This window comes from Fragaria vesca, linkage group LG4 (genome assembly GCF_000184155.1).
Source record: "Fragaria vesca subsp. vesca linkage group LG4, FraVesHawaii_1.0, whole genome shotgun sequence".
Taxonomy (NCBI): domain Eukaryota; kingdom Viridiplantae; phylum Streptophyta; class Magnoliopsida; order Rosales; family Rosaceae; genus Fragaria; species Fragaria vesca.
Window position 1 is genome coordinate 23,158,575 of NC_020494.1, and position 26,951 is coordinate 23,185,525.

Genomic DNA, 26,951 nt, shown 5'->3' on the forward strand with positions numbered 1-26,951 from the left:
TTTTCCGAAACATTGATATGGTCCCGTTTGGCATGTGACTGAAAATTTTAGAAATATTATGGGACACATATCGAGTGTTAGAGAAACCCAAGCTGAAATAAATTTCAAAAGTTGGTATTGGTGATGCCTGGCATTGCTTGAAGCTACTAAATTCTAGTACCCATAACTAAAAGTTGAGCAGATTAGTACCATACACTCTTGCATATGTAACAGAAAGTTTGAGATCATATCCTATTCAAGGGTTGAACCTTAGCTTTGTTTACTCAAGAGAATGTGAGGATCAATTTTAGGTCACTGATACAATGTTGTCTAAACTGACTTGTACATCTTGGTTTTGCTAAAAGCTAAGACCAAAAATAATCTGTTTTCAAGTTTGAGATTGTAGCCTCCAATTGTGATCATGAAAAAATGGTGCAGAAGTCACTAACGTCGAAGTTATAATATATATTTGAAAGGGTTTTAGACACATGACAAAAAGTTGGAGTGTGTAGACAATCCAGAGTAAATTGTAGAATTCTCACCTTAGCTGCTGATGGCCTATACATTGCTAGAAATTTTAAAAGGAATTGCGCGGTTGAACCATTCACAATAACTGTCAAGAAGAAAATTCCACCAGTGAAGAAAACAAACTGCACATTTGAAACCAAAATATATCAGCAACTCATCCTTAATCTGGTGACCAAGAATCAATAAATTTTTCTTGCAAACCTATCATACAGAACATATATAAATTTGTGTGCGTGAGCATGAAATTCCAAATATATACCTGGACTCCTGTGTCGGAACTGAGAAGCGTAGAACTGTCACTAGTACGCTGCAGAAACAAAAGTAAAAGAATGGAAAGATTGACAGACTACCAAAATCACTTGATGCTTGACAGAGAAATTGAATATTTCCTACTTAAAATCGTGAACGATGAAAAAGAATGGAAATATTGACAGACTACCAAAATCACTTGATGCTTGACAGAGAAATTGAATATTTCCTCCTTAAAATCGTGAACAATGAAAGTTTTGCACAGTGGATGCTGCTATATTGGGATTGCTTTGTAATGCACCATCCAAGTCAATAGAAGAAATGAAATGAACACAAGGGGATTTTCTTCGTTTTATTCCCATCCCCCCCCCCCCCCCAAACTAAAAAAAACCTTTGCACTTCTAACCAGTAATTAGAGGGCACTAATGCGAATTGGGTCAAAAACCAACTAGGGTAAAAATTAATATTTCCCTAGTACAAATGCAAATTAGTCTTAGCTTACCTTAACGGATAGTGAAAGTGACAATGCTACAGCACCTCGCAGACCTGACCATATGAGGATTATAGCCTCCTTCCAATCTAAACCATAGCCAAAATACCGAAGAAAGGGGAATGATACTCCAACAACTATGACCCACGAAATTTGTACATAAACATACAGTAGAACAAGGTAGGCCCAAGATCTTCCTGTAATAAAACTAGTTAGATTTACAGAAATTTGGTGGTTTGGAGGACAAGAATACATCAAGGGAAAAAGGGTGAAATACTACATGAAAATAAATAATCTTAAATTTGAAACAGACTAGCATCCAATTATGCAAAACATTAAAGATACAAAATGTGTGTGTGTGTGTGTCTCGTGTGTATATAGCAATAAGAATAGTGAGCATTTACCATTTCCCAAAATATCATCACCATCTATAACACCTTCAGTGATAATAACTCCGCTGAAATAGAAAAGAGAAGTAGCATTTTAATGTATGCAGCTAATGTATAAGGCATGAGAGTTAGTTATGCTGTTTCCACTTTCACTGCTACCAAATAAAATTCATCTTACCTCAATATGAAAATTAATGTATTAGCAATGTAGGCAATCAATTCCCTGCCAAAAGATGCATAGAATATGAGCACATCATCATTAAATTAGCACTTCCAGTTTCAATGTGCATAATTCATATACAACTTACAAGAATACTCCAATAGTCTCCAGGTTAAATTAGTTCTTTTCATAGAAATGAACAATTCATACTGATCCATTGCTCTCTGTTTTTTAGTAATAAAAAAGAAGAATAAGGATCCACTGATCACCTGAGCCTTTGTTTTCATAAATCAAACAGGCTACTTTATTTTGATTGACAATCAGTGTCTTTCTGATTTTGAAATTAATAATGATTATATAAATTGGCCCTTTGTTTCATAAGTTAAACAGGCTTTTTGGTTTCAAATTGAAAACCACAACTAAAGGATATACCAGAAATAACGTAAGCTTTGCTGGCTTTCACCCGTAAAAGCCGTCTTTGCAACCGCAGCATAAAACCTGTCCAAAGAATATATTATTAAGATGATGTATTCAAACTGTGCAACAAAATTCTTTCACACCACTCAGCTTACATTCCTAAAGTCATCACCGTCAAAATACCAGACACAGCAACACCCTCTTGAGCCTATTGCACCAGGAAAAAAGAATGATCTTCAGTTTCTCCATGATAAAAGATATGCACGGAACCACTAATTATTTCTTTAAAAAAGTGGACCAAATCACTGATTCAGCATAGTGTAACTGAAACCTCATCTTATTGCAGGCACTGGTTAGTTCAGAGTGTGTGTGTGTGTGTGTATAGGATCTGACATAAACTAGAAATAACCACCTAGTCATCTGGTAACTAATAGCAGAACCATCTCTATCCATTTTATGACAGGTTGCTAGATCTATGATTTGGCAAGCATTTACACACATTTTGACATACCAGAACAGAAATTATGTATGATAATCGTATGAACATAATCAATGAAGCATCCCAAAATCGGAGAGGAACTTACAGTGAAGTACGCCACATAGCTCACAGCCACTGTTAGTGTGATCTCTATCACAGTGTCATTGAAAATGAACCCAAGCCACAGGACAGATATTACACCAAAAGCGAGACCAATACCTACACTGGACCAATTAAAAAGGGTTATGTAGTCAGAACAAATCAGTCCTCTTTTCTAAAAGAAAATATGAGACATATGCTCCAAATGCAACTTCAGATAAAAATTTAATTATGGCCGCCCAGTCATAGCTCTTTCCAAGGACCATTTGATAGAATAGCTGATAAACCACAATTGCTATCCTGAACATGAAATTAAACAAAATCAGGGAGAAAACATGTAAAGGCATAATTACACAACTTTAAAAAATGAAAACAGCAACAATTCCACACCTAAACCACCCTGGGTTTCTTGACGAAAATATAATTAACAGAGAATAGAGAGCATCTGGCAAGAAATAGTACTAGATTACTGAAAATCTATACCCATCATTCATCATGGACTCTCCTTCGATTATTGTACTCAGTTTTTTGCTTGCACCAAGCTCTTTCAATAGAGCAACAACAGCCACGGGATCAGTAGCGCTCAAAAGTCCCCCCAACAGCAATGATGTTTTCCATGTCCAGCCATAAGGGAAAGTGAGCTGCAATAGTATCCCACAACATAAATATACAAACCAAAAGTAAAACCTAAACAAGGTGTAGAATACCTTCAAAGCAGATCCAAGACAGAAGGTTGATATCAAAACACCTGGGCCAGCTAGTATAATCATTTGAACCATACACCTCTGCATGAAAAAAAATTGGACAACATCAGAAGGTTTGTTTCATGTCTGACCATAATTTCAAATCAAACAGCAAGTTTGCACAAAATCACAAGCAAGAATAGCATAGAGGTTGTTTTGCTTATGCTATAGATATGTTTCTGACCATTAGCTATTGTGCAGTGTCCTTAAGTGTACATCAACACAAAACTATATCCAAAAAGTTGTGAATGAATGTCATTGGGTTACATGCCTGTATGAGCAAGAAAAGAAACCTTTATTTGGTGGACTTCCATAGAAAATGAACTCTCAAAAAGAAGGGCAGGAAGAAAAACAGCCAATAGAAGGTCAGGATCAATTGCTGCCCCTGCAAAGTAAAATAAAATCATGCTGCCTATCAGAGGTGTATAAGACTGATCACCAAGTGCACAGAAACAATATTAAATGCTATATCAGTAAAGTTGTAGTTGGACTTACAAATTCGAATGCCTTCCCCAATCTTGCCCAAATTAATGTGTGTACCGAATGCTGCATGTTACTCAATCATCAGTTAACTCAAAAAATACTAACCGAAACAAACAGTTGATGGATCATCTTAATGACAATAGATGTCGCCCCATTCTTCATGATACTAGATGTCGTTTACTCTCTATATGTATAAGCATTGTTCATAACTTAACATGACACCACTATTGCCCCTTATCACTTCATCAACCCCCAATACAAAGAACCAAAATACAAAAAGAGTAACTGCCACCGCAAATTTCTCACCTGTTAACGAATGCCCCTCATTTTTCAACATTTCCAACCTTAGTATCCACCATTTAAATATTCACTACATCACATGGCAACAGTGCTACTCTAGGAAGAAGAAAATAAAAACATCTAGCCTCTACTAATGGAAAATAATGAAAACAGAATAGAAACATGCTACAGAGTCATGAACACACACAATCTCTCTCTCTCTCTCTCTCTCTCTCTCTCTCTCTCTCTCTCTTTTTTCCAGAAACGGATCACTGAACCAAGCAAATTAAGCTAAAAGATTACAGTAAAATAAACTATAAGGAACAGTAGAATTTTACTCTATGATTATGTTGATGCTATGAAATTGAGCAAAGCACAGAAAGATGAAGAAGACGAAGAAGAAGAAACGGACCTACAGAACCGATAGCAACGCCGAGAATTAGAAGAGCGACAGTGTACGGTACTCTGGTACCACGCAACACATGCCTGCATGCGATTCCTAACACCAAGCACATTCCGACGAACGCCACGGCGTCCGACGGACACGAGCTCTCGTCTTCTTCCAATATGCTGAACGGCAACGATTCTGTCACCGTCGCCATTTTTTGTGTCAATCTCGGCCGCGAAATTTAATCGCCGGGTAGTTATGTATTGTTAATTATGTTTCAAACTTGTGCGGATCGTCAGACGAAGCAATAAAGTGAATGAAAGGAACAAATAAGACCACCGCATCCTTTTTAGACGTAGAAATAAGGCAAGGTAAATGGTCACCTTTAACCTGTGCTCGAATTTTATGAAGTTCTGCACAGTAACTAGGTCTATGTTGTAAAGTAAAGAAAAGATAGAGAGAAGACACGAAGAGAATAGTTAGAAGAGGTAAAAGTCTATTTATTTATTCTCATTAGCCTCTTTATATAGAGGTAGGGTTTACATCATAGTACATAACTAATGAGTAATTACATAGACAGCCACATAGATTATAATAGGATTAATTACTGGTCACTCCATTAACTTTCATGCGCTCGACAGTTTACTCCATTAACTTTCAATTTCAATCGATTACTCCATTAACTATCCAATATCACACAATTAGGTCCATCCGTTAAGTGGCCGTCTAAATCAATGGTTAAGTTACTGACTGGACATATTTTTCAACTGAAAATTTCATTTAACACCCCACCTCTCTCTCTCTCACATTTAAAACTCATCAGCCAGCCATGGCTTCCCACTTTTCTCTCTCCGCCGTTTCTCTCATCACCCTCCTCTTCCTCGCCGGACGCCGCCTCATCTATCACCATCGGCGTCACCTATTCCGCCTCTACCGTCGCCACTTGCCCCACCCCTCCGCTATCAGAGCGCATGGCCTCGACCATCACTTCTCTCAGCCTCGCCGCCCTCCGCCTTGACGTCTCTGACCCCAACCTCGTCCGCGCCTTCCTCTACTCCAACACCACCCTCCTCCTCACCATCCCCAACGCGTTGGTGTGCCATCTCTGGCCGCCAACCGCACAAACTCCCTCTGGTGGCTCACCGTTCAACACTTCCAATTCCCAAATCTGAAATTTTAGGGATTGAAATCCCCAATTCCCAAATCTGTTTCCAATCAAACAAATGGCTTCAATTTCATATAGAGGAAGGGGAGGCGAGCGAGAAGAGGTTATTGACTAGGGATTCGAAGTGGTTGAGATTTCAAGTCTAGCACGGGTTTGAAGAGGAAAACGGAAGGGCTTCATGGTTGGTGTTGTTTAGGGTTTGGTTGGCGGCGAAGGGAGAAGATTGTTGTGAGGGTTTGAGTTTTGGGCTTCGGGAGAGAGATGCGAGGTAGGTGGGTTTGAGTTTTTGGCGTTGGGAGAGAGATGTCGAGGAGCTGCGGGGTGAGCTACTGGTGGTGTGGTTGGTTGCTGGTGGTCTGGTTGCGGTGTGTTTGATTACGGTGTTGATGTGGTTGGTTGGTTACTAGTATTGTTGTTGCGGTGTTGTTGAAGGTCCAACTAGTGATGTGGTGGCGTTGTGGTTGCGGAGGAGGTGGAGGAGGAGAGAGAAGAGATTGAAGAGATTAAGGAAGGAGGGAGGGAGGGAGGGAGGGAGGGTGTTAAATAGAATTTCCAGTTGAAAAATATGTCCAGTCAGCAACTTAACCACTGATTTGACGGCCACTTAACGGATTGACCTAATTGTGTGACATTGGATAGTTAATGGAGTAATCGATTGAAATTGAAAGTTAATGAAGTAAACTGTCGAACGTATGAAAGTTAATGGAGTGACCAGTAATTAATCCATTATAATATTTATAACAGTCTACTTATTATATAGAGGAAATTTTATAAATAGTACCAGAACTAAAAGTTATTCATTATTTTAATATCTCAAATTTAAAAACTATTAGATCGGTATCTCAACATTTAATCCCCAATACAATTAAAGTACCCTCCATTAATAATAGTGTCAAGTCTATCATTGTGCAAACTATCTCAAAGACAATTTCGTCCTTTCATTTTCTCTTTTTTTCTCGGGCTCTATCCGTGCTAAAAGCCCAAAAACTCTCTAGTTTAATCCGTGCCAAAACCCAGAAAGCATTTTTAACTATCCATGCAATACAATAAACTCATATCCCTCACAATTTATGTTTCATACAAAAACCCAACAAACAAATTGGTAATTTAAAGTTTTAAACCAAAACAAAAACTCATAGGTGTGTAAGACTAAAGTTTGTTTGAGGTACAAAGGAGTGGGGGAGGAAGAGAGAATGAGACAGAGTAGTTGCCTGCTCCAAAGACGAATAAATCCAATAGCAAGAGACAAAAATACCCCAATGAAGATGAAGACTTAACATCATTAAAGACAACAGGTATTGATAGTAGGTCTAATTTTGATGTTGGGGTACTAATCTAATAGTTTTTTAAGTTGATACACTAACGTGATGAATGACTTGTAATTGGGGTATTATTTGTAAAATTTCCTCTATTATATACGCCGAATTACAGGTTTTCATACAAATAGGAACTGAGAACTACATGTGGTTTACTTTGTTGGCTTAGGGTGTAAAATGAGCGTGGCGAAAAGAAAGCCTACTTGGTGAATCGATTCTAATTATTACATCATCCTCACCTCCAGAATCATCACTGGAGTCATCATCTATTACCACATGACTTTGTATTGGCTCTGTACTCGACTGAGCTGGAGGAGTTATTTTGTCAGCTATTTTTCTCACTTGCAGGTTCTTTCTGACTGTGGAAGACCCTTCTGATCTCACAGAAACCAGTGGACGAGAATCAGAGAGTGGAACATTTGGATATGACACCGTATGTGATGGTTCCGTAGGAACACTACTCGGAAAACTTCGAGTACGCGGCCGGACGTTTACCTTATTTGGATCAACAACATAAGGAAAAGAAGTTAGTCATTAAGAAGCGCTGAGACTTGAAATTTACCTATCCAAACAAGGTTGGCTTTCAATAATGCCTACTTGCTGAGACTGAGCAAAGCAAAATCATATGTAGTAAATATTTTGGAATTTGGATGACAACTTAATAAGCTTGAAACAAAGAATGGTGCAGGTTCAACGAAAAGCTATGAATATCCAAAGTAAATTGACTGAACATACCATGCTGCCATATATGCTCAACTGCATTGCCTTTTTAGATAAGCTGTTAGCTTGTTGGTTTGTCCCTTCAGGAGTCTGCTTTTGTTGCTTTGGCTTGAAGAAATGTTCAGGCCAACTCATAAGACCAGTATGTTCTCTACTGAGACTTCTGAGAGGGGGATCAACTGCATGTGACAAAAATGACGATGTCCCTCTACTTAGAGCACTGTCAGATCCAAATGCCGCAAGGTCGAATACTATCACTCTTGATCTTGAATCAGCAAGATAACTGGATCCTTGATGGGAAAAACTGGGTCTTTGACGAGATAAATTGGTTCGGGATCCCATGGTGCCTGTTACCACAACAAGCAAGAAAAAGAAAAAGAAAAAATGAGTAACTCGGGGCCTGGCCTTAGTTGTAGTCATATAAAGTAGGCCCTATGTTAAACTTTCAATTTATAGGATATCTTAAAACAGGATATATATGTTACCTAATGTTTCCAGATTTTGGAAGCTTTGGTAACCATGTGAGGACCATAGAGGTGCAGGTGATGCAATCAGTTCTTCTTGGACGCCTTGGGGCTTGACATATCCTTCTAATAGAATGCCAATGGAATGCTGAGGAATTTCGATAAACTCTCCCCTTATGTAAATGGTCGTTGTTGACCTTTCAACAACAAGAGCTCTTAAATCTTGCATTGCCATCTTCTCAAACTTTTGTGGAAGAAGAAGTTTCAGAAGCATAATAGCACTTTCCTAAAAGCAAATTGAACTAGGTGAAATTAGTGACAGATAATAGTTGCTTCTATTCCTAAAACTCCTAGGATATTATCTTCTCTCACAATTGCCATATAAACACATCAACATTCTTCATATTGTTATTTGGATGGTGATGGATCTTTATCTTACATATGAAAATAAACAGTTCCATAATTCCCTTGCCCGGTTTAAGAAGGTGGTAACAAAAAAAGAGGATGGCAAATGTAACTAGAATGAAAGCTTAGTGTCCCAATACCTGCCATAGGAAGTCTTCTACGGAGGGATCAGACCTGAGCATTGAAAGTATCTTCTGTTTTTCAATGAAAAAGCACAGAACCACAGAATCTGTGATGATATCACAAATATAGGGCTTTCCAGCAAGCACTTCATATAGGCCCAAAGTACTCCCATGAGTAAAAGTTGGATGCAGTGAATGCTTGGTTTTCAAGCTCTTACTTGTCCACTGAGAAAAATAATTTCAATCCATGATAATATTCATCAGAAAAGTCAGAAAATAATGCCACAATTGACTTTAATTACCTTCACTACCCCAGTGGAAATAAGCCAAATACCAGTAGGCTTGGAGCCCTCCTTGTAAAGTGACATGCCACGTATTTTCATTGTTTCCTTCGTAGAACCTTCAAGAGGTTCACGAACTGAAGAAGGCAGAGCCCCCATCAGAGGATTGAGATTAATCAAATCAGTTATTTTTGGAACCTTTACTAACGGGGGGTTCCTTAGAAGCTTTTTCAGGTCAGTCTGCATGAGAAACACAACAGTAAATTTTTCATCATGATTAAAAAATTAGATAATTATTATAGATGACAAAAACATCATTAAGAGGCACCTGGACAGCATCATGAAGATGGAGCATCTCTTTTTCTTCCAGCAGGCCAACCTTCTCGAGGTTTTGGAGATACTCAATTAAATGGTTCAGAACCGAATATGTTACTTGTCTTGTTTTCACAACGCGCAGGACCTGAAGATAGTTATACAAAAATTATACATCAAAGATAATCTCATGACCATATACTTAAAGAGAAGAATTGTGAGGTCCAATGGACTTTGGCTACAGAACTTAAAGAAGGAATCCAGTACAACTATCATAGCACAACAGAAGGAAAGTCGACTAACAAACCTGAGGAAATGTAATACGAACATCTTCCAGGAATTTCTTTGCTTCTTCTCCTTCTGCCTCACTTTCATTAATGATGATAGAAGAAATATCACTATCACCTACATGCACGATCAGATGTAGAAAAATCAGTATCACCAATTCACTACCAACCTCCTTTGCTCTGAAGAACTCAACAAGTCAACGTATACATAAACGGTCTCCAGCTTGAGACCAGAAAACACACCAAATTTTACATGTTTTAGTAGTATTCATTAAACAATATCACTGGAAATTAAAACTGAAAATAAAAGTAACTTATTTGAACTGGCAGTCAGATGTTACAAGATTATATACAATATTTTATGGGTAAAGAACTAAAGACTGTAATAAATACTCGGGAAGATATAGCACCTATAAAATCATGAAGTTCCTGTCTTGCTATTCTATGGGCACGAAGAAAGGCAGCACAAATGGAACACGCAGATTCCAACCTTTCCACAGTACAATAGGTTACCAACTTCTGTGGCCAAATGCTTGTTTGAAGAAACTTGTAGTAATTTGGGAAATGGACATGAGATTTTAAACCTTCCCAGTCACATAATGGCACAGTTGAAACCAAGTCAAATGCTTCATCTACAGATAGCATCAAAATATTTGCAGTAGTTTGCGTAATCCTTCCCTCATCAAGCATGGTCCAGTAAGCAGCTTGAACTCCTGATATTAGAAATGAGTTGTTACTAGCAAATGATGTCATAGTGAGTATAGAAACCTTCATTTACTACCAGGGCTTTTCCAACACAAATTTAGAAATAAGTAGTAGGACTGGAATAATAAAACATAAAAAAAAATTATTAAATTTACCATTCAAAAGGCGTTCACGTATATCCTTCAAATTTGTAATGTCCAGGTTATTATCACTTTCGCCTGCAGTATGAGGGTGTACAGGTTCACCGTCCACATCATTTAAGCTTGTAATGTATTCTTTCACACTGGGCCAATCAGTGGGCCCCAATTCCTCGTCATCTCCAAGATCACCAAAAGCCTCTAATGCTTTGTTCAACAATTCATATTTTGTGTAATCCAGTATGCGCCTCTGTAGTACAAGAAAAGATAAATTAACAACATAAGGGTTTAAATAGAGGGAAGCTTTTTCCGAAACATTGATATGCTCCAGTATGGAAAATTTTCTTGGCATCTGACTGAAAAGTTTAGAAATGCAATGGGACACATATCGAGTGTTAGAGTAACCCAAGCTGAAATAAATTTCAAAAGTTGGTACTGGTGATGCCTAGCATTGATTGAAGCTACTAAACTCTAGTACCCATTTCAAAAAGTTCAGCAGATGAACACCATGCCACCCTTGCATATGTAACAGAAAGTTTGAGATCAAATCCTATTCGAGTGTTGAACCTTAGCTTTGTCTACTCAAGAGAATGTGAGGATCAATTTTAGGTCACTGATACAATGTTGTGCAAACTGACTTGTACATCTTAAATTTGCTAAAACTTAATACTAGAATCTGTATTGAAGTTTTGAGATTGTAGCCTACAATTGCGATCTTGAAAAAATGGTGCAGAAGTTACTAACGTATATTTAAAAGGGTTTTAGGCACATGACAAAAAGCTGTAGTGTATGGACAATCCAGAGTATATTGTAGAATTCTCACCTTAGCTGCTGATAGCCTATCCATTGCTAGAAAGTGTAAAACGAATTGCGTGGTTGAACCATTCACAATAAGTGTCAAGAAGACAATTCCACCAGTGAAGAAAACAAACTGCACATGAAAATAATAATATATCAGCAACTCCTCCTTAATCTGGTGGCCAAGAATCATATTTTTTTTTTCTTGCAAACTTATCATACAGAACATATATAAATTTTTGTGTGTGAGCATGAAATTCCAAATATATACCCGGACTCCTGTGTCGGAACTGAGAAGTGTAGAACTGTCACTAGTACGCTACAAGAACAAAAGAAAATCAATTAGAAGCAATCAACCAAAGAAACATGATGGAAAGATTGACAGACTACCAAACTCACTTGATGCCTGACAGAGAAATTGAATTTTTCCTCCACAAAATCGTGAACGATGAAAGTTTTGCAGAGTGGATGCTGCTATTGTGATTGTTTTTTAATGCACCATCCAAATCAATAGCAGAAATGAAATGAACTCAAGGGGATTTTTCTTTATTTTATTTTGCCCTTTTCCCTCCCGCTTCTAACCAGTAACCAGAGGGCACTGATGTAAATTGGGTCAAAAACCAACTAGGAAAAAGTTAATATTCCCCTAATACAAGTGCAATTTAGTCTTAGCTTACCTTAACGGATAGTGAAAGTGACAATGCTACCGCACCTCGCAGACCTGACCATATGAGGATTATAGCCTCCTTCCAATCTAAACCATAGCCAAAATACCGAAGAAAGGGGAATGATACTCCAACAACTATGATCCGTGAAATTTGTACATAAACATACAGTAGAACAAGGTAGGCCCAAGATTTTCCTGAAAAAAACTAGTTAAGACTTACAGAAATCTGGTAGTTGGAGGACAAGAAAACAGCAAGGGAAAAGGGTGAAATACTACATGAAAATAAATAAGCTTAAATTTGAAACAGACTAGCATCCAATTATGCAAAAATTAGAAGATATAATATGTGTGTGTGTGTGTGTGTGTGTTGTGTGTGTGTAGCAATAAGAATAGTGAGCATTTACCATTTCCCAAAATATCATCACCATCCATAACACCTTCAGCGATAACAACTCCGCTGAAATAGAAAAGAGAAATTGCATTTAATGTATGCAGCTAATGCACAAGGCATGGTATAGTAGTTGCTAAAAGTTAGTTATGCTGCTTTCCACTTTATCACTGCTACCAAATACGATTTCTATTACCTCAAGATGAAGATTAATGTATTTGCAATGTAGGCAATCATTTCCCTGCCAGAAGATGCATAGAGTATGAGCACATCATCATTTCAAAAGAGAAATTAGCACTTCCAATTTCAATAGCATGCATAATTCATATACAACTTGAAAGTATACTCCAATAGTATCCAGGTTAAATTAGTTCTTTTCATAGAAATGAACAATTCACAACTTTCCTGTGCTCTCTCTTTTTGAGTAATTAAAAAAGAAGAATAGGGATCCACTGATCGCCTGATCCTTTGTTTTACTTTATTTTGGATTGACAATCAGTGTCTTTCTGATTTAGAAATTAATAGCGATAATATAAATGTCAATCAGTTGGCCCTTGTTTCATAAGTCAAACAGGCTTTTTGGTTTCAAATTGAAAATCACAACCAGAAGATATACCAGAAATGATGTAAGCTTTGCTGGCTTTCACCCTTAAAAGCTGTCTTTGCAAACGCAGCATAAAACCTGACCAAAGAATATATATTATTAAGATAATGAACTCAAACTGTGCAACGAAATTTTTCAGACCACTCAGCTTACATTCCTAAAGTCATCACCGTCAAAACGCCAGACACAACAGCACCCTCTTGAGCCTATCGCACCAGGAAAAAAGAATCATCTTCAGTTTCTTCATAATAAAAGATATGCACGGAACCACTAATTATTTCTTTAGGTGGGCCAAATCACAAATTCAGCATAGTGTAACTGAAACCTCAGAAATATTTTATGTTGCAAAAGGAGGGACATAGAAAAATACAGCTTATTGCAGGCACTGGTTAATTCAGAGTGTATATATATATATATATCAGCCCTTCTCGGCTGCGGACGTCCGCACCAATGGTTTTGGTGCGGATTTCCATTTTTGCACCACTTTTCGATCGAATTTCCTCATCTCCACTGCCTAGTATCTAGATAATATTGTGTAGATCATCTCTGCAAAATTTCAGCCAATTTGGTGATCGTTAAGGCCCTCAAAATTGTGTTTTCTGGTATAAACATGAACCGGACAGAATTCAGTCCGTCCATTTGTTTTTCGAGTTTGAGGGCCTTAACGATTACCAAATTGGCTGAAATTTTGCAGAGATGATCTACACAATATTATCTAGATACTAGACGGTGGAGATGAGGAAATTCGATCGAAAAGTGGTGCAAAAATGGAAATCCGCACCAAAACTTTAGGTGCAGACGTCCGCAGCTGAGAAAAATACGTATATATATATATATAGTGTATGGAAACAACAACAAACAGAGGAAATGAACCATCATAATAGGATCTGACATAAACTAGAAATAATCTTACATAAAAGTAGTCAACTAACAAGTCATCTGGTAACTAATAGCAGAACCATCTCTATACATTTTATGATAGGTAGCTAGATCATTAATTTGGCATGCAATTTACTCGCATTTTGACATACCAGAACAGAAATGAAGCATGATAATAGTATGAACATAATCAATGAAGCATCCCAATATGGAGAGAGGAACATACAGTGAAGTAGGCAACATAGCTCACAGCCACTGTTAGTGTGATCTCTATCACAGTGTCATTGAAAATGAACCCAAGCCACATGACAGATATTATACCAAAAGCGAGACCAATACCTACACTGGACCAATTAAAAAGGGTTATATACTTATATAGTCAGAGCAAATCAGTCCTCTTTTCTCAAAGAAAATATAAGACATACGCTCCAAATGCGACTCTAGATAGAAATTTAATTATGGCCGCCCAGTCATAGCTCTTTCCAAGGACCATTTGATAGAATAGCTGATAAACCACAATTGCTGTCCTGAACATGAAATTAAACAAAATCAGAGGAGAGAAAACATGTAAAGGCATAATTAAAAAACTTTATAAATGAAAACAGCAACAATTCCACACATTAACCACCCTCGGTTTCTTGACGATATTATAATTAACAGGGAATAAAGAGCATCTGGCAAGTACTAGATTACTGAAAATCTATACCCATCATTCATCAAGGACTCTCCTTCGATTAATGTACTCAGTTTTTTACTTGCACCGAGATCTTTCAATAGAGCAACAACAGCCACGGGATCAGTAGCGCTCAAAAGTCCCCCCAACAACAATGATGTTTTCCATGTCCAGCCATAAGGGAAAGTGAGCTGAAATAGTATCCCACAACATAAATATGCAACCCAAAAGTAAAACCTAAACAAGGTGTAGAATACCTTCAAAGCAGATCCAAGACAGAAGGTTGATATCAAAACACCTGGGCCAGCTAGTATAATCATTTGAACCATACACCTCTGCATGAAAAAGTAAAATGGACAAGATCAGCAGGTTTGTCTCATGTCTGACCATAATTTCAAATCAATCAGCAAATCTGCACAAAATCACAAGCAAGAATTGCATAGAGGTTGTTTTGCTTATGCTATAGATATGTTTCTGACCATTAGCTATTGTGCAGTGTCCTTAAGTGTACATCAACCCGACACTATATCCAAAAAGTTGTAAATGAATGTCATTACATAGAGAATGAACCTTTATTTGGTGGACTTCCATAGAAAATGAACTCTCAAAAAGAAGGGCAGGAAGAAAAACGGCCAATAAAAGGACAGGATCAATAGCTGCCCCTGCAAATGAAAATAAAAATGATGCTTCTTATCAGATGTGTATAAGAAAGACCACCAAGTGCACAGAAACAAATAGTAAATGCTATATCAGCAAAGATGTAGTTGGACTTACAAATTCGAATGCCGTCCCCAATCTTGCCCAAATTAATGTGTGTACCGAATTCTGCACGTTACTCAATCATCAGTTAACTCAAAAAATACTAATCGAAACAAACAGTTGATGGATCATCTTACAGTTTATGTTCTTTTTATTACACTACATGCCGTTTACTCTCTATCTGTACAAACATTGTTCTTAAAATGACATGACACCACTATCCCCCCATCACTTCACCAACTTGCAGCTTCTTTCACAGAAAAAACATCCCCATACAAAGCACCAAAATACAAACAGAACAACAAGCCAACGACTACCACAAATTTCTTGCGGTAACTCTTTTCTTTTTAGCTGGCATGTCTATCCTCTACATGTTAATAAATGCCCCTCTTTTTTCAGCATTTCCCAACAGAACTTACTATCCACCATTCAAAATTTCAAATATCACATGGCAACAGTGCCATGCTAGTTTTCTCTACTCTAGTCTCTAGCTAGGAATCCAAAAAATAATAAATAATAAATAAAAAACTGAAACTAAAACACCTAGCTTCTACTATCCAAGCTCACTGAAAATAACAGAATAAATTTTAAAAAAAAAAAACAGAATAATAGCATATGCTACAGTCATGAACACACACACTCTCTTTCTTCTTCTTTTTTTTTTCCAGAAACGGATCACTGAACCAAGCTAATCAAGCTAAAACGATTTCAGGAAAATAAACTATACGAAACAGTAAAATTTTACTCTATGATTATGTTGAGCTGTGAAATTGAGCAAAGCACAGAGAGAAGAAGAAGACAAAGAAGAAGAGACGGACCTACGGAACCGATTGCAATGCCGAGAATTAGAAGAGCGACGGTGTAAGGTACTCTGGTACCGCGCAACACATGCCTGCATGCGATTCCTAACACCAAGCACATTCCGACGAACGCCACGGCGTCCGACGGACTCGAGCGGTCCTCTTCTTCCAGTATTCTGAACGGCAACGCCGATTCCGTCACCGTCGCCATTTTTTGGCCGCGAAATTTGATCGCCGGTGAGTTTTGACGGAGGGGTTGTTGAGTAGTGAAGTGTTTGTTTTAAAGTCGGAGACTGAGGTGGCGAATATTTATAGTTGTGGAGGGGATCCCAGTATTGTATTGACTGATAGGCTCACTGGCTGTCACGTTTGGTTGCGTGACGGATGTATCTATGGCTTTTGATGGGTGGCGCTTTAACGCCTTGGCTTTTTGGAGCACTCTCATTTGTCTGTGCTCCACTTACGCTGTCACTCTAACTATTTCGCGCAACCGGCGGCTTTTGCCAATAATCGCCTTAATCCGGATTAATATTAGTTAATATTGTCACTGTCCGAAATTAGTCAAATTACAGATAATGAATTCATGATGGATTGGGCAGGCGGGATAGAACAAAGAAATTTTGACACGGTAGGAACTTAGGATTTTGAAAACAAAACGATAGAGGTTTAGAAATTTTAGATGTAATCTTTCAAAAGAAACTATGAAATACAGTATAACAGATTGTGACAAGTTAATCATAATGTTTGTTGTTACGTGGAAAATCATTGCTGAAAAAATAACAATGCTCTAAGTCTTGCACCACACTAATTGGCGAGCCTTCCAAACCAAGAACTTACATAATCCTGCAAACCATTACAAAATCCTATAAAATTTAAACAACAAAAAGAAGACGTTACTTTGTCCTTAATAATCCGACATAACATATAACAAAAATATATATAATAATTCGACGTAACAAGAATACCATGCAAGGCCAGACTGACCGATGCAAATTGCATGCAACTATATCAATTCCTATCATAGTGGACAATCCCTTGTTCATGAATGAATGACATGTCCATTTCATATGGTCAAACCCAACAAGTAAAAGAGACGGATTGGTTCGTTCTTTCTTATTGTGATGAAGGAACTTATGCTTGTTATTACCAATTTGGATTAGTAAAGCGTGAACGATTACGTTAGTTATCATAGGTTGGAAATGAGTTAGCGTTTGTCACATTGGAATGCATCGCCTTTTGTATTGTATATTGTTTGCAATTTACTTTGTGATTCTCATTTGCCACCAAAACCTCCTTGTTTCGTGATTTACCGGCCTTCTCCGATCAATCAGTCAGACTCATACACTCATACCCAGCTGCCATCTACTTAGCGTAAGCAAACTAAATTTGTCATTACTCATTACATTATTGAATATAATGTGGCATTAAGAGCATCTCCAACAGCTTCCTCATTTTTTTTATTTTATCAATTTTTGAGAATATTAGGTTGTTTTGTGGTCCAACAGTTTCTCCATCTCATTCCTAAAAATGGGGATGGAGAATAAAGAGAATCACTCTTTCCCCCAATTTGCAGCAAAGTCTTTTTTCCCAAAATTATTAATTATTCACGTGTTCCAATGATAATAACAAAAATCTAAAATATTTTATTGGGTAATTTATGTTACAATGACATATATGATTATTTTTTTTGTTATTATTAATAATCATGTAGCATTTTTTATTGTTGTAATAAATGCCGAAATCTTCAAAATGGAGAAGTTGTTGGAGTTGAAGCATAAATTTTTTTTAAATTTTGTTTTTGTTTCCCCATTTTAAAAAAACTGTTGAATATGCTCTAAGCATTACTTAGCCTTAATCATGTTAGCCTTAATCATGTACCACGTGAACATATAAGAATTAGATCTCGGGTGGCCCTTAAACAAGATTATCAAAGTAAATGACTAGATGGTTAGGTGATGCGTGATAAGTTTAGAAGTTCATTAATTAGGACATAGACTAATTATTGTTTAAACTTAATCTTGGCCACGCAAATGCATTATCAGTTGTAATATATCGACCAATCGAGATGATCGATGCCGGTGGCATATATACAAGTGATCGATCACGTACAAAATAAGATTCGGATGATCGGATCTCGGAAATGGGTACATCATTGCATGTATTGTTGTGGCAACATTTAGGTAGTCATGGTTAGGGAATTTGGAATTTAGGATCAGGACTTGTTAACGAAGTGTGAAGATGCATGTACACCGATCATGAACGAATGATTCGTGATCTACAGTGGCATTGCATATCTGTGTCAATTACGGTGTGATATACATCCATTCCATATAGCAGTTTGATTCGTGAGTCTTTCACTTACAGTGCCTACAATGTTCTACATCTTTAAGAAAGAAAGAAAAAAATCTATATATGCATCTTTGTGTGACTTGTGGTGTGATGTATTAAACTATGTATTTTAACAATGTTCGATCTGAGATTCTCTCACCACCTATAGTAATATGAAATTCTCTGTATAGTTTCATATACGTTCTTATAGGTGCATATGTGAAACTCCATCTTCATCGAAGCATGCAAAACAAAGTAGTCATTCTTGGAAGTTTTGTGCAATTATTTAGGTAGATCATTGTTAGGCATTCTCTTTATAAAACCATTGGTTAATAGTGGCGAGTTCTTTGATAGCCATGAAGGATGTAGTGGTCTAGTTTGTTCCTTTTACAAAGATGATTCTTTTTATCGTCTGCATAATTGATTTGGTAGTGGGTGGCTCCGGAACAATGTGACAAAGTTTTTTACTTTTTTTTTTTCTTTTTTCCAGTCACTTCTATCAATTGGGTTACATGATCATGAATAATGTACGTCATTTCAAGAATATCTTCATCATGGTTGTGGTTAAGATGAATCAAATGTGTATTGCTTTGCTGCCACTCGAGTATAGTCATATCAGGACCCTCTCTTCCTAGCTAAGATGAATCAACTTCCTTGTTATTGGTGCACTGCCTTGTTTAGTTTGCGTAAATGAAAGTATTTCCTTCCTCTCTCCTATGAGAAGGGAAAGTGAACGGGAATTAAATTTCAAGAGAAGTTTTAATTCCGATGTTTGGTAACGTAAGAAAAATTATTTAAAAAGTTCTTAAAAAATATAATAAAATATTATGATGTGACTTGTGAGTAATAAATATAGGAAAATAATGAAGAAAAGTGGTTTCATTGGATTTTAGAAGGAGCCACTTTCCCTCTTCAATCAGGAAAGTCTTTCATTTCCTTTGGCTTTCCTAAACGCAGAAAATGAACAACTCTCTTATCATACTTTATACTTTCCATGAAACAAACAAGGCAATTGATCATAGTTATGGGGAGAACTGGTGAAGCTTGCTACTTCGTCAATCCAACTATACAAGCACTTGTGTGTTGCATGGAATGTGTGGAAATTTGCTCGAACAATTTAAGGATCTATTCAACCAGCTAGCTAAGCCATATTTGGTAAATTTCAAATGTAATGTGTCTGATCACAGTGATTAATGTTAATTGTGCAGATGTTCACTAACCTGAAAAGTTTTCGCATCTGACCTTATGTATCATATTAGGATCATATTATTCATTGTACGATAGATGGGAAAAAAAAAACCATAGAAATAATGTAAGCGGTCATTTTGTATCAAATACCTTCGCTAATTAGATTGAAAAGATGGGCTTTCAGTTAAGCTGCGCCTATTGAGGTAGCTTTTGGGCCCAAATGTAAGAGCTCACAAACCAAAACAAAAACGTAAAAAATGAATAAATAAAATTGAAAAACAAAATTATCCGGTTTGCTCTCTCTCACTTTTCGTGTGACTTGAATAGAGAGAAGAATCACACTCCGTCCTTCTTTTCTTAATCACAAAGAAGCATGAAGAACCTCTCCACCATTCTCCTCCTCACGGTTTTAATCACCTGCAGCGCCACCACCACCGTCCGATCCGACGCCTCCGATCACCGCTACAATGAAAACGACGTCGTCCCCCTCTACGCCAATAAGGTCGGCCCCTTCCACAACCCCAGGTATAACCCTCTCAAATCCCCGAGATCCGCTAATCTCCGATCCGCATTTCTCATATTCTGATTATGATGTAAGATCTTCCGTTGCTGACGTCGACTAATGCGTTTCGTTTGTTTCGGTTTCAGTGAGACCTATCGCTATTTTGATCTGCCATTTTGCTCGCCAGGTTTGTATCTCTAGCATTTTTACTGTTACATTTCCTCGTTTTGTAATATCAGAGTTTACAATGCATTAGTTTTAACCTGTGAAAGTTAACTTTATGTGTACATTTTTCGGAGTTGAATTTCGATAATAGTAGCTTAAATTATATTTCTGTAGAGATTTCGGTCAGTATAACAAATGTCGTACACATTGCGGTTATTTTGAATGTTTTGTGTTATAAAGATAGAATTAAGGTCTGTATCGTGTAAGATGAGATGTAGTTTTGTTGAATTGGCTGAGAATGAATCGTAAATGGTGGTAGGTGATGTGAAGGAGAAGAAGGAAGCTCTCGGGGAGGTGCTGAATGGGGATCGTCTTGTGAGTGCTCCTTACAAGCTTGAGTTCCGGAAAGAGAAAGACACTGAAGTTGCTTGTAGAAGGAAGCTGACCAAGGAGGAAGTTGCGGAGTTTCGAAAGGCTGTGGAAAAGGATTACTACTTTCAAATGTATTATGACGACTTGCCCATCTGGGGGTTCTTAGGAAAGGTTGACAAGGAAGGGAAAACTGACCCAAGTGAATACAAATATTTCCTGTACAAGCATATCCAGTTTGAAATTCTCTACAATAAGGACCGTGTGATTGAAATTGGTGCCAAGATGGATCCTCATTCAGTCGTGGACTTGACAGAGGACAAGGACGTTGATGCAGATTTCATGTACACTGTGAAATGGAGAGAGACAAATATTCCGTTTGAGAATAGAATGGATAAGTACTCACAGTCCTCTTCACTGCCACATCACTTGGAAATTCATTGGTTCTCAATCATAAATTCCTGTGTCACCGTTCTCCTTTTGACGGGTTTTCTCGCAACAATTCTCATGCGAGTCTTGAAGAATGATTTCATGAAGTGAGATTTTGTGAGCCGAGCCTCATATCTAATAATTCATTTACAGATCATTCGGTTTTGGGCTTACAATTTATTATCACTCATCATATTGTTAATTTCTCATAAAGGTATGCCCAAGATGAGGAAGCAGCTGATGACCAAGAAGAGACAGGATGGAAGTACATTCATGGTGATGTTTTCCGATTTCCCAAGTACAAATCGTTGTTTTCTGCCGCCCATGGGTCTGGAACCCAGTTATTCACCCTGTAAGGATCTTATAGTAGCTCACATAGGAGATTTCGTTAATTACATGTTTAGTAAATTCACTGTCTCTCTCCTTTGTGCATTTCCAGCACAGTGTTCATTTTTATGCTTGCACTGGTCGGTGTGTTTTATCCATACAACCGAGGAGCTCTATTCACTGCTCTTGTGGTCATATACGCACTCACATCTGGCATTGCGGGATATACTTCAACCGCTTTCTACTGTCAGCTTGAAGGGACAAATTGGGTAAGAAAAGACTATCTATCTCTCTCTTTATCTCTCTGCGACTGAATGTAGCTTATTGGAATCATGACTTTCCTTTTCTGATTGACAGGTCAGAAATTTATTACTTACTGGGTGCCTTTTTTGTGGGCCTCTGTTCCTGACATTCTGCTTCCTTAACACAGTTGCAATTGCTTATAGTGCAACTGCTGCTCTTCCTTTTGGTACTATTGTGGTAATTGTTCTTATCTGGACATTGGTAACTGCACCGTTGCTTGTCTTGGGTGGTATTGCTGGGAAGAACAGTAAGGCTGAGTTCCATGCTCCTTGTCGCACCACAAAGTATCCTCGAGAAATTCCAACTCTGCCATGGTACAGGACAACTGTTCCTCAGATGGCAATGGCAGGATTTCTCCCTTTCAGTGCTATATACATTGAACTTTACTACATATTTGCCAGTGTCTGGGGTCACAGGATTTACACCATCTACAGCATTCTGTTTATTGTTTTTCTTATTCTTCTGATTGTCACTGCCTTTATAACTGTGGCCTTGACCTACTTCCAACTTGCTGCTGAAGATCACGAGTGGTGGTGGAGGTAAACAATTTTTTTTTCTTTCACTTATAGTGTGTGTGTGTGTGTGTGTCTTGCATTCTGATCATTGAGTACCCTAGTAGCAACAAACTTCAGAATTAATAGATAAAGTTATATAGTGGTAATGAATTTAAGGGCTCTTTAGTTGTTTGCTCTTTCAGTTGTATATTTACACATTCATGAATAATCAGTTTTGGGTGATTACTTTGAGACCAGCTCTTATTTCTTCCTTTGCAAATTCTGTTTTGTTCCCTGTTGCCATGTATCGTTAAGTTAATTTTTAGTGTTGTAGATGTGCCTGTTATTGGTAATTTGAGGGTGTACTTTCTGTACCTACTGTGAGCCTGATTTTGTTGTTGATGACATCAAATTGAGCTTTGCTTAAAAGTTTTTAATAGGAATTATCATATCTTACTTTAGTAAGTACAATCGTGGTTCCTTTGGTATTCAGATCAAAGCAAGTATTATGTAGACCTTTCCACAAAGTTGTCTAGCTTGGAAGTAACCAGACTTCTTGATCTACAGACTATATAACTTCGGCTTTTGTTTGTACAGTGATCTGTGTCTTGCTGCTGTTCTATTATTTGTTGTTTTGTTTTAAGAAGGGCTGGTGGGGTGTTCTATTCTTCTTTTTAGTCATTAAAGTTTGTGGAGGTCTGCAGCTTTGCATGCCTATATATTTAGGCAACTGAAAATTTACTGGGAGTCTGGAGTTCAGAAACAATAGAATAAGAAAGTTGACAATAAAGGCTTCCATTGTTTTCTAACAGAGCATATGCTTTTGTCAAATTCATTCTTTTTATCCGTCTAAATGCAGTTTATTTTAAGCCAGAAATCTTGATATACTGTCAATCCACTTCTATGGACTAATTAAAGTTTTTTATTTGCGGCAGGTCTTTTCTTTGCGGTGGATCAACTGGCCTATTTATCTATGGTTACTGCTTGTATTACTACTATGCAAGATCAGATATGTCTGGTTTCATGCAGACATCGTTCTTCTTTGGTTACATGGCCTGCATTTGCTATGGTTTCTTTCTCATGCTTGGAACTGTTGGATTTCGTGCTGCTTTGTTCTTTGTTCGTCACATTTACAAGTCCATCAAGTGTGAATAGCGGGGTAGCTGGATCTTTTTGGTGAATGGTCCTTGTTCTTCATTTAAAACATGGGGGGAAAAGTCTATGATTTTTGGTAGAGGTAGATGGTAGAAGCCTTCAGAAGCAACAGAGGACTCAAGGTTTCCTATATTAAAAGGTGTTTTGAACCCTTTGTATGGCGCTTGCTTCAGGCTTTGGGAAGATGTGGTGCTCCTGAACTCTTCTTCACTAGTAGTGTATCTATATGACACGGGAATAACTTGTATTAACCACATTTTACCTTACTTTCTGAAGGTGACTTTTTCCTATGTACTCCTTATGACCTTATTTATCTAGCTATTTAACTTTTACCTGTTCTTTATTTCGGTTCTTACATTTAGTCGAAGATATCAGGGAATACATGCTGTAAAGAGTTAAAAGCGCGGAAAGTCTTGTTAAGTAGCTAATCTCTTGCATCAAAATGTGGTAAAATATATAGGTGACAAAAGATTAATTTTTATTTTATTCTTTTAGTCCCATGCTGGACATGCACATGAATTATGGGTGTTATGTACTCACTTGAGGCCGTGAGCAGTTGAGAACTTGCGACCCATGAGTCCATGACGGCATGAAGTCCGGGGAGTGAGCTGTGACATGTATTATTGGTCTGTTTGTATATAATTGCCCATTGCTGGGCCATGTAAATGAGTCAATTAATCGTGGTATACATATACTTCTGTTTCAAGTAAATCGTTATCTTCCCTTCAAGATCCTGAAAATCTGTACCAATTAATGTCCACTATCAATTTTGTAATCTCAATGTATTTCATAAAACAAGGCAGTGACGTCTCAATAATCTACACTTTTTTAGGTCTAGTTATGTAACATGTGTTAATAGATTAAGAGGGTGAACACTGTAGTGGGTAAATAAAAATGATCGACAAATTTGTATCCTTAATTTAAGTCACATAACATGAATTGAGTAACGAAAAATCCTACGCCACATACGCCAAATGATTATGCAAGAAAGAATTAATTATGATTTGCAAACAAAAAGTCTAATTTATCACTAATTATGTATTTCTTAACCTGATTTTAGCTCTTTGATAAGATCAAGATAAATCAAGGAGAAAATTATGATCATAATTTTTCCTTGATTAGCATGCTTATCCCAACTAGTATCTTCATTATTTATGGCCTTCTCTTTGATATTCGTTAGGGATCGATCGCCATGTCCAAGAAGACTCAAGGTCGCAAGAAAATCGAGATCAAGAAGCTAGAGAACTCTAGCAACAAACAAGTCACCTTCTCCAAACGCCGCTCCGGCCTATTCAAAAAAGCTGGCGAGCTTAGCGTGCTCTGCGGCGCCCATGTGGCCATTATAGTGTTCTCTGGAGCAGGGAAGGCGTTTTGCTATGGACACCCGAACGTCAACGCCGTGCTCGAGAGCTATCAACACGGTCTTACTTCAGTCGTCAGAGCTGATCATGACGAGGCTGCAGGCGATTTGCTGGTGGTGGAGTGCAACAAAGAGTACATGGAGGCGGAGAAGGAGTTTCAGGATTTGAAGAGGAAAGCTACAGAGATCAAACAAACGGCGAATGAGAAGAAGAACATGATGAAGGCAATGAATATCAGTGAAGGGTTTTGGTGGGATGAGGCTGTGGATATGGTAATGATGGATGAACGGGATGGGGAGCAGTACCTCAAGGCGTTGGAGGAGGTGAGAGGAAAGGTGGCTGCTAGGGTTCATGAGTTGAAGATTTTGAATGGGATTATGACTAAGACCGGGCCGTCAATTCCTGAGGTTGATCATCGGCTTAATCATCATATGCCGTTCATGACCGCCGATACTTATTTTGGTAATGGTCAGGATGTCCAATTTGGTTCTGCTTATCATGATTTAGGGGTCTAGTTTAAAGAGAAATTTTCATCGTGTTCTTTGTATTTTGCTGTTATTATTGTTTCCAAACCGTTATGTAGTTCATTCGTTAAGTTTATATATTCTTAGTTGAGTTCCTTCTTATTGTTTGATGATTTTTTTTTTGGTGTTTACTATTACTACTAGCTAGGAATCATGTTGGTACTGGACCACTGGCTAGCTAATTATTCATCAAAATGTTCATAACTTACAGAAAGAAGATTCAAAATTTATTGTGCGAAAAACAATGTAAATGACAAGAAGGGGAAGAAGTATGTATGTATGTACGGTGTCCGAAACGTGATACGTACTATACATCGATCTCTACAGAACAAAGGAAAGGTGCTCGTAGTTAAATAAAACAAGACAATACTGTATATGCTGCAAAGGGTACATATATCATCAACTATAAGTCATACAAGAACGATATCACATGTTTCCCGAATAGACTTGACTACATCAGCTAGTATATCCCGGCGGTAAAGTTGGGAGAAACATCTAATATGAAATGACCAAGTCTTGCAGCTCATAATTCTGCGTCAACTTCCAGAACGATATCATGGGGTCCTAGAAGTGAGGCAAATGTAACCCCTTTCCGTTGTGGAAGATGACTCATCTTCTCCAGTTCCTCCTCGGTCAAGCAAAAGTCGAAGATGTCAAGGTTCTGCCTCATTCTTTCTTTGTTGTAACTTTTTGTTACTATGCTCACACCTTGTTCGTACACCCATCTCAATGATATCTGCAACCATATCAACCATTATTAACTGATCAATACGTACTAGTTTCAAATTTAGATACCTCAATCCTTCAAATCGCATTTCCCAAACTCTAGTAGATTTTGTACGGACATACCTGAGCAGTTGATTTTCCTTTGGCTTGGGCAATCTCTTCGATGATATCTGATCCCAAAACCCTATCGTCACCCCATTTAGTCCTAGCTGCTCCGAGCGGAGAGTAAGCCGTGACATGAATTCCCTTTGCCTTGCAGAAGTCCCTCAATTTCTTCAGCTGCCAAGCTGGGTTCATCTCCAACTATACGTGTAAAATGTTTGAGTTAATTAACTGATCGAAATAGGATTAGTGACATAGTGAAAATGAGTAAAATGAGTAGTCAAGTAAATAATCGTACTTGGTTTACGGCCGGAGGGGTTTCGGCGAAGGAAAGAAGCTCCTCGAGCATGCTGCTAGTGAAGTTACTGACACCAATACCTCTAGCAAGCCCAAGTTTCTTGCACTCTTCCATGGCTTCCCAAACAGATTTGATATCAAGGGGCTGCACCAGATCTCTCTCAACAGGCATGGTTCTCACCTCTTTTCCCAATTTGAACGGCCAGTGTATGATGTACATGTCAATGTATTCTGCTTGAAGATTGCTACATATCAAATAGTCAGCTTTCATTAGACCCCGACTTGTCATTCCTACTAAAACTACACCTGCTGGCCTAACATTAGCACGTACGTACTGGTAAATTAGACAGTTAGTTAGAAGTAGTAGAATTCAGGTTTATATATATATATATATATACACACACACACAGCTGATCAGGTGCGGACGTCCGCAACCAAATCTTTGGTGCGGATTTCCTATTTTTGTACCTACTTCCCGATCGAATTTCCTACAAAATTCCTTCTAGACATATCTAGA

At 37.8% G+C, this 26,951-nt stretch overlaps 5 protein-coding genes across 5 annotated transcripts in view; 2 read left to right on the forward strand and 3 right to left on the reverse strand.

Moving 5' to 3' along the window:
* Positions 1-398: 398 nt before the first annotated feature.
* Positions 399-4,973, reverse strand: LOC101300720 (sodium/hydrogen exchanger 7-like). Its single transcript, XM_004298591.1, has 14 exons — positions 4,707-4,973; positions 4,028-4,078; positions 3,826-3,917; positions 3,497-3,574; positions 3,273-3,430; positions 2,988-3,089; positions 2,797-2,914; positions 2,368-2,420; positions 2,228-2,293; positions 1,814-1,858; positions 1,651-1,703; positions 1,259-1,443; positions 767-814; positions 399-629 (listed from the first exon to the last, which is right to left on the reverse strand). The coding sequence occupies exons 1-14, from the start codon at positions 4,894-4,896 to the stop codon at positions 399-401; spliced, it is 1,470 nt and encodes a 489-aa protein (XP_004298639.1). The 5' UTR covers positions 4,897-4,973.
* Positions 4,974-7,144: 2,171 nt separating this feature from the next.
* Positions 7,145-16,400, reverse strand: LOC101312246 (sodium/hydrogen exchanger 7-like). The gene is made up of 23 exons (XM_004297755.1): positions 16,183-16,400; positions 15,380-15,430; positions 15,176-15,267; positions 14,863-14,940; positions 14,639-14,796; positions 14,358-14,459; positions 14,159-14,276; positions 13,207-13,259; positions 13,066-13,131; positions 12,646-12,690; positions 12,466-12,518; positions 12,072-12,256; positions 11,666-11,713; positions 11,420-11,527; positions 10,615-10,846; positions 10,165-10,467; positions 9,775-9,872; positions 9,484-9,615; positions 9,177-9,395; positions 8,893-9,099; positions 8,369-8,633; positions 7,899-8,230; positions 7,145-7,658 (listed from the first exon to the last, which is right to left on the reverse strand). The coding sequence occupies exons 1-23, from the start codon at positions 16,373-16,375 to the stop codon at positions 7,329-7,331; spliced, it is 3,468 nt and encodes a 1,155-aa protein (XP_004297803.1). The 5' UTR covers positions 16,376-16,400; the 3' UTR covers positions 7,145-7,328.
* Positions 16,401-20,053: 3,653 nt separating this feature from the next.
* On the forward strand, positions 20,054-23,753 carry LOC101312534 (transmembrane 9 superfamily member 1-like). The gene is made up of 7 exons (XM_004297756.1): positions 20,054-20,205; positions 20,329-20,369; positions 20,667-21,060; positions 21,360-21,497; positions 21,585-21,741; positions 21,830-22,314; positions 23,205-23,753. The coding sequence occupies exons 1-7, from the start codon at positions 20,054-20,056 to the stop codon at positions 23,422-23,424; spliced, it is 1,587 nt and encodes a 528-aa protein (XP_004297804.1). The 3' UTR covers positions 23,425-23,753.
* An 863-nt stretch (positions 23,754-24,616) lies between these two features.
* On the forward strand, positions 24,617-25,300 carry LOC101301003 (agamous-like MADS-box protein AGL62-like). Its single transcript, XM_004298592.1, has one exon. The coding sequence runs from the start codon at positions 24,617-24,619 to the stop codon at positions 25,298-25,300; it is 684 nt and encodes a 227-aa protein (XP_004298640.1).
* Positions 25,301-25,510: 210 nt separating this feature from the next.
* LOC101312822 (non-functional NADPH-dependent codeinone reductase 2-like) overlaps positions 25,511-26,951 on the reverse strand; it is a 1,960-nt gene continuing 519 nt past the window's right edge. Inside the window, exons 2-4 of the mRNA XM_004297757.1 lie at positions 26,436-26,679; positions 26,159-26,338; positions 25,511-26,045 (exon numbers count right to left, since the gene is read on the reverse strand). Coding sequence (XP_004297805.1) covers positions 25,833-26,045; positions 26,159-26,338; positions 26,436-26,679 — 637 coding nt within the window. The 3' untranslated portion in view covers positions 25,511-25,832. The remainder of the gene's footprint in view (positions 26,046-26,158; positions 26,339-26,435; positions 26,680-26,951) is intronic.